This window comes from Haemorhous mexicanus, chromosome 3, assembly GCF_027477595.1.
Source record: "Haemorhous mexicanus isolate bHaeMex1 chromosome 3, bHaeMex1.pri, whole genome shotgun sequence".
NCBI lineage: Eukaryota > Metazoa > Chordata > Aves > Passeriformes > Fringillidae > Haemorhous > Haemorhous mexicanus.
The window spans coordinates 116135623-116150538 of NC_082343.1; the positions used below are offsets into that span (position 1 = coordinate 116135623).

General features: G+C 49.5%; 1 protein-coding gene across 3 annotated transcripts in view; it reads left to right on the forward strand.

The window, feature by feature from the left end:
- KIF13B (kinesin family member 13B) overlaps window positions 1–12482 on the forward strand; it is a 124381-nt gene extending 111899 nt beyond the window's left edge. For all 3 annotated transcript variants that reach the window (XM_059843117.1, XM_059843119.1, XM_059843118.1), the window contains 3 exons: window positions 3135–3197; window positions 4638–5610; window positions 8094–12482. In XM_059843117.1, the coding sequence (XP_059699100.1) occupies window positions 3135–3197; window positions 4638–5610; window positions 8094–8377 (1320 nt within the window). In that variant the 3' untranslated portion in view covers window positions 8378–12482. The remainder of the gene's footprint in view (window positions 1–3134; window positions 3198–4637; window positions 5611–8093) is intronic.
- Window positions 12483–14916: the final 2434 nt, after the last annotated feature.

A 14916-nucleotide genomic window follows, 5' to 3' on the forward strand; every position in this document is an offset into this window, starting at 1 on the left:
TGACACCAAATCAAAGGCTTTGCACTGCAGGCATCAGTCACTGCTGCCAGGGGCATTTCACAGAGTGGGTAATGACACAGAAATACCAAATGGGTTTTGCCCAGCTCTTTGAAGAGGTGGCCATTATACAGATGTGGAATAGATGGGATGAGAAATGTTCCTTCAGGATTGATGGTGGTGCCTCTGTAACTGGGGAGAGACACAAATGCTTTTCCTCTGCAAGCTCACCAGTGTGGCAGGTTGGGCTCTCCTTTGGTCACCTCAGAGATTGTGCAAAGTGACCTCTCAGTGAGCAGAAAATGTCAAAAAAAAAAAAAAAATCCAAGATTGATAGAATCACCATGGAATCCTGGAATGGTTTGGGTTGGAAGGGACCCTAAAGCTCACCCAGTTCCACCCCTCTGCCATGGGCAGGGACACCTTCCACCATCCCAGGTTGCTCCAGGCTGGCCTTGGTCACTGCCAGGGATCCAGGGGCAGCCACAGCTTCTCTGGGCACCCTGTGCCAGGGCCTCCCCACCCTCACAGCTGAGAGTTCCTTCTCAATATCACACCCAAATCTCCACTTTTTTAGTTTGAAGCCATTCCCTGGGTCCTGTCCCTCCATCCCTTGTCCCCAGTCCCTCCCCAGCTCTCCTGGAGCCCCTTTAGGCCCTGGAAGGGGCTCTGAGCTCTCCCTGGATCCTTCTCTTCCCCAGGTGAGCACCCCCAGCTCTCCCAGCCTGGCCCCAGAGCAGAGGGGCTCCAGCCCTTGGAGAATCTCTGTGGCCTCCTCTGGTCTCTCCAGCAGCTCCACATCCTCCTGCTGTTGGCCCCAGGGCTGGGGCAGCTCTGCAGGTGGGGTCTCACCTGAGAGGGGCAGAATCCCCCCCTCCCCTGCTGCCCAAAGTGTGGGACCATCCCAGCCCTTGGGGGATTCCTGGGATGGGAGTGCACCCAGCTGGGGCATGTCCAGCTTTTTCTATCCTCATCACCCCCCTGCACAGAGCAGCAGCTCTCAGGAGAAGACCATCAAAGATGCTTTAAAGTGCAAAGCTTTCATGTTCTCCCTCACTCTGTGTTTTGTCAGCTTGGCTGAAGAAATTCTGCCAGAATCCATCACTGTAAAAGGCTGCTGGATAAATAGATACATCACCTTTAGCAGCCACTGCCTACAACCATTTAATGATAGAATTTGGCTCTGGATCCAGAAATATTTTTCACCCAGCAGTGTCTTCCCAGACAGTCCCAACACTTTGTTTTCAGGGTGCCCCCTCCCCAAGGAATTTCATCCCACAGGTCTGGAGCCCTCTGAGGGGGTTCCTGCCCTGCTGCTTCTTGTCAGCACCAAAGCTGGGAGGTGCCCCCCCTCAGAATTCCTTTGTTCTCCCTGTTTTTCTAAACCTTGCTTGGCAAATTTTCTGTAGTTTGGAGATCTGTCACCCTTTCAGGAGGAGAACTTGATGAGGAGTGATTAAAGCCCATTGGTTTTTTTCTTTTGCTGTGTGATGCCAACTGGATTTTTTAGATTTTTGTGGATTTGCAGGTTCTAAGACTGGAGGTTTTGGAGAGATAAAAATCCTAAACATTTTATTTATTTGTTTTAAAGGGAGAAAAAGGAATCAAAGGAGCTGATTTAAGTGTTTTAACTACTTCTCCTTATTCCAATTCTGAGTGCTTATTTCTGGATAATAAGGCTGGCCAAATGTTGTAAAACCTAAACTTTGCAGGGGTTCTTCACTGGTTTATTCTGTTCCATCTGCTTCCTGGAGCCCCAGGTCCTGAGTCAGTGAGGATCTCAAAATGCACCCAAAACTGAGCCAGTTTGCTCTGAACCTTGTTCCAGTGGTGGATTTTCATTTAGCAGGTTTAGGAACAAGCCAAACCCCCTCCTCTCCTGCTTCCTTTTATTGAACTGCAGCTTTAATGTCTTTAAAAAATTTATTTGGTGACCCTCTTGGGGTTTTGTCCATTTTCTGTCTTTTTATTTCCTACCTTGAACCATGTTGGTTTTTTAGCCTGGTGCAATCTCTGTATAAATAAAAGCTGTTCTTCTCTCCCCTGTTTATTCCTCTGGAGGGTAAGATCATTCACATTCCTGCTTTCCTGGGCTTAGAAGGGATGCAAGAGAAGGTTCCCCACTCTCCAGCTGGAAGATTTCAGTGCTGAATTTTGGGAATCACTTCTGGGAGCTGAGCACTGCCTGTGTGTTTGTACAGAAGGAATCCCTGGGGGAAAAAAAAAAAATAAATAAAAGCAGGCAGCTCCCAAATTGTGGAATGTGTCTCCCTTAAGGAGCTCTGCCCCTCAGAGCCTGAACCTGCCCCTGCAGTGCATTATTTAACAGTGCTAAAGAGATTCTTCTGCCTTTTTCTCCTCTCTCCTTCTCTTCTTGCTTCCCTGTCCTGAGGCTCTCAGCTGATCTGGTGGCTCCTTCCCCTGCTGTGTGACAGCCCCAGCCAACAGCAAAACCTCAGATTTATATCAGGTGTCACAGAGTGCTGCTCTGCTCTCAGGAGAGGGATTATTTCAAATCTGCAGCATAAAAACCTGAATATGGAGCAAGTGAGGGCCATTTCTTGTCAGTGCCAGGAGGATTGTCCTCCTGGCAAAGGGGATGCACAGACCTGGGTTCTGCCTTCCTTTTTGTGTTCAAGCCAATAATGCTCAGGTCCAAACTGAATTTAGAGACTGGAAAAGGAGAAAGAGTTCTGGAGATCAAACCAGAGATCCTTAAAGTTGGAAAAGGCCTCGAAGATCATCAAGTCCAGCACCACCCCCATGGTCAGGACCAGTCCATGTCCTCAAGTGCCACATCCAGGTGGTTTTGGAACACTTCCAGGGATCCAGGGGCAGCCACAGCTCCTCTGGTTAACCTGTGCCAGGGCCTCCCCAGCCTCCCAGCCAAGAATCCTGTCCTAATATCTAACCTAAATCTTTTTTAGCTTAAAAGCATCCCCTCTGCCTGTGTAAAAAACCTCTCTCCCTCTCTTTTTGACAAACTCCATTTCAAGTACTGAAAGTTTAGTTTTCCATCCTTTCCTGACAAAGCTTTGCTTAGGATCCCAACATTTCAAATGCAAGCTTGAACATTTACCAGTTTGCCAATCCTTAATCCTTTCATGGAATGATTCTCTTCATTTCCCTCCCCCCAGGCTGTCCCACGAATTATGGTTCAGTCAGCCAGTCTGGAGGCCAGTGCTGCAAGGATAAAACAGGTGAGCACACCCCAAGATGTGAGCATAACATTTTTATATTCACCTGCCAGAGGTGGCCAAAGCTTCAGCTGTTTAAAACCTGTTGCACTTGTGCTGCTGCCTGGCTGTGAGACAGTGAAATTCTGCTGTGTTTCAGGTCCTGGTAAAACCTCCTCTCCTGTTCCTGCTTACACTTTGATATTTGAAAGCATTAGCAGATAATTAGCTGAAATTTGCTGCTTTAAAAGGAAAATTTCTAGGCTCTGACAGTGTCTATAAGCAGGATGTGGCTATTCTAAGTGTGGAGCTTAATTCTCCATTTTTGCCACGATATCATGGAAAAACTCTTGCTAAGCTGGAGAGAAAATAGAGCCTGTGATCTCCCACTTTCCAGCAGAACTTCAGTCTCCTGAGCAGCACATCAGCTGCCTCCCACTGTGCTTTTATTGTCTTAGAAAACTCTGTGTTATCCAAAGGGAAAATCCAGAGAAAGAGCAAAGCTCCTGAGTCCCCACGGACACCACCCTTGCCATAGAAAGTGAACAATATGTTTTTAATCTGCTGGAATATTTTTTTTTAAAAAAAACTTTTTTTTTTTTTTTGGTATTACATTTTACTTAGCAAACCTTTGGTTCTGAAATTCTAGTAATTCAGTCAAATCCCTCTTTCTTCAAATGCTGCTTAAATTTCCAGTGGAAAAGGCATTTTGGGAATAAGCTGAAAATCCTGTAGCTTGGGACACTCAACTGCCATATGGGAGAAATCACAAAATTGTGAATAATAAACAAAAATGTTCACCTGAGACAGGATTTGTTCAAATCTGCCCTTCTCCAACCTCTTTTTTTCCCTCCTCCCTCTTTCCCAAAGAGATTTAGAGACATCCTAATCTTTTAGAGTACATGTGCTGGCAAAAGATATTGATCTATCAGATTTAGTAAACTTTACAGCCAAGAAATACATCACTGAAATGGGCTGTTAATCTCATGAGGGGCAGTTAATTTCATCCTCTGGAAGTGCAAGGTGCTGGTGGCTCTGAGGTGGGAATGGCATTTGGAAATGGGGACAGAAATGACAGTTTAGGTGCAGGGGGATGATTTATCCCCCCAGAGAGTTAAGCCAAATAACTGTGAGAGACTTATGGATCATGGCTGCTTCCCATTCCATATAAATCCTGCTGTTCAAACAGCAAATGACCACTCCTGTAATATAAATAATTCTTCAGTAAATATTGGGGAGTGTATTTCTTGGGGTTGACACTTCCCTTATTCATGGGAGGAGTGAGCTGACAATCCTCCCACGCTGGCAGGGCTGACTCGGGATCAGCTTCCATCTTCTGGGCATGGCAGCTACACAGGGATTTAGATAAGCTCAAAGCCTTGCTGCTTGCCAGAGCTCTGGGATCTGTGCTTTTAGCCCAGATATTTTGGGTGACACAGCCCCTCTTCTCCCCCTGTGTTTCAGATGAACCCAGAGGAAGCAGCAAAGCAGCCGCTGGAAACGGCGGCGCGGACGCCCGAGGCGGACAAGAGTCTGGAGAAGACACCCAAAGTGCCTTTGCAGCAGCCCACAGGGGACACCCAGGCCCAGGACTGCCAGGAGGGACCACCAAGCCCCCTGAGTGAAGCCTCCAGTGGGTATTTTTCCCACAGTGTCTCCACAGCCACCCTCTCCGAGGCCCTGGCAGCGGGAAGCGACGCTGCGACTCAGCCGGGAGGTCCAGCGCCTGCAGGGAGTGACTCCCCTGCTCCTGCAGTGGCTCAGGTCCCTTCTGATGTGCAGGACAGGGCTCCTGAGAGCTCTCTGGCCACAAAGAGGGAGAATCCCTCCACTTTCAGCCTTCCAGGTGCTCCCCCCAGGCCGAGGGACAGCCCTGAAGTGAATGGGAAGCCTTGCACTTCTCCTTGTCCCAGCGAGCAGGGGAGCGGTGCCTCTGCAGCCACTGATGCAAAACCTCTTCTCTCTACCTCCACTCCAAAGGAGTCACTGTCCAGACAATCAGTGGAGTCAGCAGGACCAGCCAGGAAAAAGGAAACATCCCCTGGGGCTTCAGAGCTGGGCTTTCCCAAAGCTCATCCCGACCAGCCCAGCGCTGCAGCCTCCCCCTTCAAAATCCAGAAGGTGAAAACATCAGAGCTGAGATCCTTCACCAGCATGCTGGGATCAGACCCCACCGGTTCCCTGGGCACAGAAGAGCAGCAGGAAGGAGAAAAGGGCACCTCCAGTGTCCGTGGACTGAACCACAACGGGTCAGAGACAGCAGAGGAAAAACTGGAGGTGATTTCTGACTCTGAAGATGCCAACGAAGTTCCTGAGTGGCTGAAAGAGGGAGAATATGTCACAGTTGGCACCAATAAGACTGGCACTGTCAGGTACATCGGGCCCACGGACTTCCAGGAAGGAACATGGGTTGGTGTGGAGCTGGATTTGCCTTCAGGTAAAACATCCCCTGGGTCAGGTGGGAAGCAGCTGGCGTGTCCCAGCTGGCAGACATCCTAAAGCTGCTTTTTTGGGGGTTTACTACCCACTGGGGGTTTATTGCCCATTGCAGGAGGCATTTTAAAAAGGGAAATGTAGAAGGTCTTCCCTGCTGTCATCTTTTTCCAAACCTTCTCTCACTCCCAGCCCCTCTGAGATCCCAACCCAAACCATTCTGTGATCCCTGACTGTCCCTTTTCAGTCATTTCTTTGGCTTCTCACACTGGAAGTAGGAATCAGGATTCCTTTTCCTGCAGTAGCTGCAGGAGACAGGCCTTGTGTCCATGGGATTCTCTTCTGGGCTTCTGCTGAGAGGATAAAGGTGTTGAAAGCACAACAGGAGTTGTGGGATTTAGCTCAAAGGGACATTTAGGCTAAATGAGTTGCAAAGTCTCTTAATAGGTATTAAGAGGTAAGAGGATTTTATTTTAAAGTAAGCTTTAAAATTGCAAAAGACTATTTCTGTCTGTGTGTGTATATATATATAGTGTATATATTTATAGTGTATATATATATATACACACACACACTATATATATATATTCACTATATATATATAGTGAATATATATTTATATATATTGTATATATATACACACACATATATACACACACTATGTATAAAAGTATATATATATATATAATTTTACACATATATATAGAAGCAGTGGGAAATAATCACCCCCTGACCACCAGGTCATACAGATAATTTGAGGTTTCTTTCACCATCCCATTTGTCATCCCTGCCTGACTCTGACCTGTAAGCTGTGCATCTCCCAGATTTTAGGTTTTTCAGGGTTTTTTTGGAAACCAGGCTGCAGTTCCTGGGGAGGCTGCTGCTGTTGCTGTGGGGATGGGGTGTCTCCAGCACGAGAGGAGAGGAAGATGATGGCTGGGATTGATCCTTGCTGGAGTCCAGGCTTCCCAACCCCTTTCCTCTCCAGGAGCAGGCAGGACAGGGGGAAGTCAGGGAGTGCCAGTGGGAAATCCAGGAGAGGTGCAGTGACAGTGAGAGAATTTGGGTTACCCAGGGCATGAAAAACTCCTTATTCCAATCCTTTCAGCCAGTGCAGCATTGCCAGGCTGGGTGGTGAATCAGCACACCCCAGGGAGCCCCTGCTCCTCCCAGCTGCACATCTGGGGTTGGGGCAGTTCATCCAGCAGAACATGTCCAGGATCCAGAGCTCCCAAATCTCCCTGTGCCCCCCACCATGTTCCCATCAAAACTGAACTGGGCAGTGACTCCCCAGCTGCTTGCAGAAAAATCTCTGGAGTTTTCCATCCTGGAAAGCAAACTGGAGCTCTTGATGCTTTTGCAAGCTGTCGTAGTTCCTCAGTCCTGGGTTTGTGCCTCATTAAAAAAAAAAAAATTTAAAAAAAAAAAAAATACATATATATATTTACAGATTCATTTCAGTTTTGGAAGGTCACCTTCCCTGTGTCAGGCTGCTCCTGTGCTGATTCTGTGCCATCCCAGTAAGCAGCAGCTTCCATGGAAAAGTCAGGAGATTTTTGGCCTGCTGAGGACTCCGCTGCTGATGTTGCTGGAATTTTTTTTTCACCCCCTTGTGTTTCCACAAGGAATAAGACCCTGATTTGTTGGAGCACATCTGGAGCTTCACTTGGGGGAGGTGGTCACAGAGTGGTGTCTTTGTCACACTGCAAACAGGGATAGAACTCCAGGGACATGGAAATCCAAGTCCTGGCCATGTGAGGGTACATTGGACCCAACGTGCTGATGGTGGGAGGAAGAAGGAAACACCCCAAAAGCCAAAGCTGTGACTTTATGTCATTTAAAGAGCTCTTGGATCTTTCCACCTCCCCTTATGGATGGGAGCAATCCCTGAACAGTTCCCCTGAGAATTTTAAATGATCTAAAATGAGAAAGAACTCAACGGCACCAGTTAGAGAAATTATCCCTCCTGTTCTGTGCAGGGTTTACGATCTGGCAGGAGTGATAATCCTCAACTTCAAACATCAAAAAGCCAAAAGCTTTTTTAAATGTCTGTTTTTCCTTCCTTCCTGGTACTTTGGTAATGGAAGTGACTATTTACCCCTTTTGGAGAAATTATAGAGCAGGTGGGAAGGGAGGCCAAGGCAGAGTGTCCCACTCAGAGTGGCTTGCTGGGGCTCAGCAGGGAAGTTTTACCTCCTTGGTGTATTTTTAGGGACCAGTTGCTCTCCCTCTCAGCCCTTTTTCCTTGCCTCCTTCTCTGGGTGCAGTAGCACCAATTTGCACAGAATAAAACCCATTTTGTAGGAAACAGTCCTTCCCTGTGAGGGTGGCCCAGAGAAGCTGTGGCTGCCCCATCCCTGGGAGCATCCAAGACCAGGCTGGACGGGTCTGGGAGCACCCTGGGACAGCGGAAGGTGCCGGGTTGGACCGGGATGGGATTTAACCCTTCCCAAAGCAGTCTGTGACTCCCTGACTCTCTTGTGCCAGGCAAGAACGACGGCTCCATCGGGGGGAAGCAGTACTTCAGGTGTAACCCAGGCTATGGATTGCTGGTGAAGCCGGGCAGGGTCAGGAGGGCCACGGGCCCCGCGCGGCGCCGCAGCTCCGGCCTGAGGCTGCAGGGAGCGGAGAACAGGAGGAGCGGGAACTTCTCCGGGTCAGCCTCCAGCCTGGCCTCCCTCACAGCCCTGGCCAAGGCAGAAGGAGGATCCACGCTGAGACTGGAGAAGAGCCAGAAGAACGCAGAGAACAGGAAATCCTGGGCAAACTGAGAGATCCCAGCCCAGCAAACGCCCTGGGATGCGGCCGGGGGAGCCGGTGGCTCCGGGAAGCGAAACCAACCGTCCCAACTTCCAGTTGGTGGCAAACACTAATGAAGGGTTTGTTCTCTCTGCTCTGGGTGATTGACATGATAATTCTTTGCCTCGTCGTGGTGCTGGATCTTTTGTTTCCTGTCCCAAATCCTGACGCCTCCGGGGGCAACCGACGGCAGCCGGGGCCGGCGCGCGGCGCTGGGTGGGTGCAATGAGCTCCTTCTCTTCCTCCTTTCAGAGGAAAATCGGTCAAACCACAGATTCCCAACAGCCACAAAATCCTCCCCAGGCACCAGTGCTTCCCTGGAAGTGCAGGGCAGTTCCTGAAGAACCTCCCCCCAGTAACAGCTCTGTTGTAATTCCGTAAGAGCTGTGTCAGTATCGCGTAATCCGCCGTGAAAGGGCAAGGTGGGAATGATTCCAGACGGGCAGAAGAGTGAAAGTAGAACTTTGTTTGGAGATAAAGAACCCCTGAAGTCCCTTTATTTAAAGCAGCAGCAGCAGCCCTTGGGTTGTGTGGCTGGGACCAGTGCCTGTTTGGATCACTGCCCCGTTATCCCACTCTCCTGTGGAAAGCAGCGTGCTCTTCCCCGCTGGTTTGTTGGGAATGGGAGAAAGCCCATGGCCAGCTCTGCCCTGTTTTTGATTTTTGATCCATTTAATGTTTGCTCTCACCATGGCAGGATCCCCTCTCTCACTTGCCCCAGAGTGGCAGGACCTTCTCCTTGGTTCCTCCCTGTGGGCCAAGAGGATTTTTGCAGAGGTGTCAGCACTGAAGTGCTTCCCTGTTCCCACCCAGCCTTTGGAGACGCTCAGAATTTTGCCAAGCAGGGTGTCTCTGTCCTCATGACAGGATCAATCCAGTCTATTTATTTTTATTTATTCTTTTAAAACATGAAATGTTTGCGCTTTACAATCATCCCCCACAGAGGAGCTCTCCCAGCACCATCCCCAGCGCCGATCCAAAGAGGAGGCGCCTCTGTCATCCCCAGAACCAGCCTCTCTCTTGGAAAGGGGGAGCTTTGGGCTGGCTTTTATCAAACTTGATTTTGGGCTGGCTTTTATCAAACTGGATTTTATTTGTGGCTGGTTTTTAGCTGCCTGTGGCACGGGGGACGGATCCCTGTCCGTGTGTCCACGCACGGATGGGCCAACGCTTATTCTCCCATCAAATCCTGAAAAGCCACAGATTTTTCTATCCTGAGCTGTTTCTATCTTGTTTGGTCATCACGGGGGGATTGGACAGCCCGAGCAATAGACGTTTTAGCTACGTGGGGACTATTTAGGATGCTAAATTAATGATTAAACTTTAATATCTCTCCAGTCGCTGCCTGTGGGTATCCAAGTGCCTTAAACATCTGGTTCCGAGGTCCAAGGGAAAGCTCCATTGGTATCAAAGGAGATAGGGATGCTTAGTGAAGGAGATAATTATGCTGATTTACTGTAATTAATATCATTTATGCAGAAGGAATAAAATTAAAATAGAAGCTAATCTGTAGCAGAAATAAGCGGGCTGGGTTCCGATGCAGCCTGCGTAGAACTGCCAGGGGTTGTGTATCCTTCCAGCTTGGTGTAAGTAGTTACAGTGTTTCCTAAATTTTCCTCAAGAAATCTTAATATAAAATGTACAGAGCAGCTTTTTAAAGATATTTTTAGTGTACAGTTTTCCCTCTTTTCCCCTTTGCACGAAGCTCCTGTCCATCCAAGCCACAATGGGGGAGGAGTTTGGTAGTAAAGAATTCTGATGCTGAAATCCCGGGTTTTAAAATTAAAACCGGTTTTATGAACACAGCCCATACAGTGAAACTCTTCGTTTTGGGGTCTGAGGAGTCTTGCCAATGAAAGACCACCCACTGATTGCTTTGTTGCCTCTTACACTGCCTTGTTGGTTCCCTGAACTCCACCCTGACCGTGTTGTTAATTGCACTTTGTTCTGATGTGCTGCCCGAAGAAGCTGATGTGAAGCAGCCCCTCCCCACAGTTGTGTGTTTTCAGTCTCAGCATTTCAGATACTCGGATTTAGGGATGTCTTTAAAACTCCTCCGTGTTTGCTCTGTGGCCCCTTGGGGGGAGATGCAAAGGGAGGAACCTCCAAGTCCTTTTGAAGCCTCTTTTCTTGTGGTGCTCTCTGGGAATCCAGAATGTCCCCATGGAAAGGTGTCCAGGCTGCAGGAGAGAAGGGGAGGAGCAGAAGGAGCTGGGTTGGTGGTTCCCTGTTTCTGCTGCTGGTTGTAAACTCCTCTGGGCTGTTTGGGCTCCAGCCCTGGCCGTGGTTTGGTGTTTGCACACCTGGGACACGTGGCCAGAGGCTGATCCGACTGATCCAGGCTGGATTCCCTCTCCTCCCACTCTCAGCTGTGCTGCAGAACCACAGAGAGGGGTGTGAAGGGTGCTTTGAGCAGCCCACAGCTGCTGGGGTAACTGTGGGATATCCCTCCTCTGGGATGACTGCTCCTGGCAGCAAATCTGCTCAGTAGGGCTGGGGTGATCCCAGGAATCCGCTGGCAGGAGGAGCCCGCGGTGCCTTCGTGGAGGGAGGACCTTGCTCAGAGCTCTCCTGGTTTTCACCATTTCCTCTGACTTTGGAAACAAAACCTCTCCTCAGATTGCACTCTAAAATCACCCAGATGCAGCACGAGCTCCAGAAAGCCAAAACCATCACATTTGGCCATGAGGGTGTTCCTGGAGGATTCCCTGACTCTCTCCTGCTCCCTCACAGCTTTCCTGGGCACGTGAAGTCTTATCTAAAGGTGTTTTTCAGATTTTTGGCACAGTGAGTGCACATTCCTCCACTCAAAGCCATCTGTTGCTTTGCCCCAGTTAAGCCAACTGACCAGAAAAGAGGTAAAAATCATCATGGAGGTAGTAATAGCTATTTTTTACTGATAATATTAGAAAAGCTCTACTCTCAGCCTAAAGGAGGAGGTGCTCTTAACTGGAACCACCCAGCACTGAGGCTGGTGTGTGAATAGCTATGCAGATTTTTCCAAGATTTTCATGCACTTTATACAAGGAAGAAGAATATTTAATGCAGGAGAGTGTCATTTGTATCGAGTGTCTCATCTCCTCTGGTGTCTCTCGGGGGTTCAGTCCTGCTGGCTGTGCCCCTGAATTGTGGCTGGGTCTCAGATTCTTGGGAAATGGTGTTGGTGGGTTGGAAAGGCTCCATCCCCCCTGTGTTTGCAGGGCTGGGGGTCCCTCCTCCCCACGGGGTGTCTGTGGCACCAAGCCAGCCAAGAGGAGGCTGCTCAGAGGGACTTTTTGGGGCTTTCTCAAGGCAAGCCACCCCTTTTTCCTGTGTTAGGTTCAGCTCTTGATGTATTTTGCTCTCCATGTCCAAAATCAAGCCTGTTCACCCCGAGGTTTTGGCCCTTTGCTGTTCCATGATGTTGTTGAGTTGAGGAAAGCGAACAGAAGCAAATTCTGTGTGTGGTGACACCGCCCAGGCCCTTGAGCGGAGGGGTTTGTCCGTGGCTGGGGTGGAGTGTCCAACTCCATCTCCTACAAAGGCAGAACCCCCTCATTGCTCCCCACGGGGGTGGAACCCCCCCCTGAGCTGGGCCTGGGTGTTGTCCAGCCCTGTCTATGGTGATGCTCCCCTTGTCCCACCACCGGTTCCTCCGGTTCTTTGCACAACATTTCGTTTTCCCAGTGCCTTTTCCCGGGGCCAGCAGCGAGGGCTGGGCGGCCTCGGGGTGCCTGGATTTTAGGGAATGAGGTGGTGAGGAAGGGTGTGGGCTGGTCACACTTCCCAACACCTCGACTGGGGTCACAATCAAGTGTCTTGTTCCTCCATCTCCCGTGTCCATCTTTGGTTTCCGCCCTCTCCACTGTTCCCAAGCCGTGATCCCGTTGGGTTCCCTGGGAGCTGGTCCCAGCTCGTGTGGCCCTGCCAGGGTCAGACACTGCAGGGGCTCTGTGTACTTTAAATGAGCTGAAATCCAAAGAGACTTTGTAATGAGCTGTAAAGTTTTTAATGATTTCTGTACCATACTAAATGAGTGTAATATTGTATCATACGTGCGATGCCGCCTGCAGGACCTGAATAAACGTCTTCTTTAGAGCTGGGATGTGTGTGCTTTGTTGTTCCAGTTAGTGGCACCAAAATGTTTGGAATGGGAATAGTTTAGTTTGGAAGAGATTCCAGAATTGATTCCAGCACTGCCAAGGCCACCACTGACCAATGTCCCCACATGCCACATCCACATGGCTTTTGAATCCCTCCAGGGATGGTGATTCCAGCATTCCCTGGGCAGCTGTGGCAGTGCCTGACCACCCTTTTGGGGAAGTTTTTTTCCTAATATTCACGGTGGGATGAGGATGCCGAGGACTTTTCTGCCTTGCTCCAGGTTGGTCTGTAGGGATGTTCCTCAGGGAACTGCCACAACCAGCCCTGCCAAGGCCTTGGGGTGATGAGACCCCTCCTCAGCATTTCATGATGTCCTTGAAACCCCCTGCCTGGGCCACATCATTTCCTTCTCTTTGGTACCATTTCTCTCCCAAATGCAGCTTCATGTTGGAAACAACAGGCAGGGTTTGACTGGGATTATTTTGTGGAGCTTTTCAGTTTATCTTGGCTTTTTTCTAAAGCAACAAACACCGTGTTGATCCCTCCCATCCCCACTGAAACTCAGCGAGCAAAGGATATTTTTATCAGCACTGTCTTGCAATCAGCACACGAAAACAGCTTTTTTTTTCCTTTAAAGCCACTTCCCTTTTATGTTTTACCTTCTGAAAGAAAAAAAAACCCTCTTTGGCTGAAACACAGGAGCTGTTTGAAGCGGCATCACTTTGTTCAAACCTCGCTCTTCCCGGAAGGTGGCTGTGGCACCTTCCCCATGCTGCCACGTTCTGTTCTGCAGCCAAAGCTGGCTTGAAAAGGCTCCCATCAAAAAGAGCAGGAAAATAATTTTTAAAAACCTCCAAAACTAACAAAGAACACCTTTTTCCCCGTTTTCCTTCAAATTAACGCCGCTTCCATCGGCCTCGCTTGGCTTCAAACTTTGCCATGGGAGGCAGCAGCTCCTGGGCTTCACCCTGAGTGGAGAGAGGAGCTGTCCTGCCACGAGCTGGGCACATTTCCAAGGAGGTTTTGCTCACCTTTGGACACCAACCTGTGAGAAATTACTGGTTTTTCCCTGATCAATCTGGTTTCCCACCAAAGCAGGCACAAAGGGCTGGAAGTGCAGCTTCTTTGCAAAGCACAGACCTCCAACGTGGGTTTATTCCTCTTGTGTTTTTTAAAACATCTCCAAATGGAGCTTTTCTGTATTCCTGGTTTTCAGCTGTGAAGGAGGAGCTGGCCTTCATCCCAGCATCCCAGGTGTAGCAACAGACACCCCTAGAAGTGTTTTTCCCATCCCTGGAAGTGTCCAAGGCCAGATTGGATGGAGCTTGGAGCAGCCTGGGATAGTGAAGGTGTCCCTGCCCATGGCAAGGGGTGGGGCTGGATGAGCTTTGAGGTCCCTTCCATCCCAAACCATTCTGGGATTCCATGACCCCCAGCCTCCCCCCTCCAGAAAATTCCCTCTGCAAACACAGCAGCTCTGGCAGCTGATGAGGAGGAGGGTTAAGATAAATTTTATCCCCCTCTTTGATGGCTGAGAGGCACAAGGAGCAGTTTGAAAAGAGTTTTCACCCCTGAAGTTCATTATTAATCACCTGCACCCCTCCAGAGTTGCCTTCCTCCCTGTTTTGGGGTGTCCATCCCGAGCAAACCCCCAAGCACAGCTGCACATGCTGATTTTAACCAGGATGGCAGGACCCGGGCACCATTTCACTGAATAAATCAGTTCCTGTGACTTTGTGTCTTCTCTGCCACCTGGTTCAGCTTCCACACCTCCTGCAGGAATTTCTTCCCATTCTGAGGAACCTTTTCCCCATGCACCCTCTCTGAGACCCCCCCAGGCTGCTCAGCCCAGCCAGGCCAGGCCCAGAGGGCAGCCACAGCCCCTCCTGCCTGGGGCTTCTCCATAATTCAACTTCTGCTCTTAGCAGCCAAGCTCTGCTCCCTCCAGACCTTCAGCAGAGACTTTCATGGTTGGGATGGGGCTCACAGGGCCCTTGCTGAGGCTCCAGGAGCCTGGGGGGAGGTTCCCAGAGGGAAGGGCACCATCCCCAGGGACACAACACCTTGGTGTGAGCAGCACTTGTGCCTGTGACAAACACAACCCCGGGCAAAGGAGGGAACGCTCCACTCTCAACATCTGCTCGGAGTGCAGAGAGCCCCAAAAGGGCTCTGGAGTCAGCCCAGGCTCCCATTCCAAGGGATTCCACTGCTCCAAATCCACCACCCCACCACCTTCATCCCTTCCAGAGGGGGAGTGCACAAAGAATTAACTTCTCCCCAAACAAATACGAATTTTCTACATTCGCTTTCTTCTCAGGACACATTTTAGGTCTCAAGACAAGCCCTGCACAAAAAAGATGACAGAAGAAAAGGGTCAGTGTTGAGTTATACGTTTTTATTTTCTAATAGGTACAATACTAAAATAAAC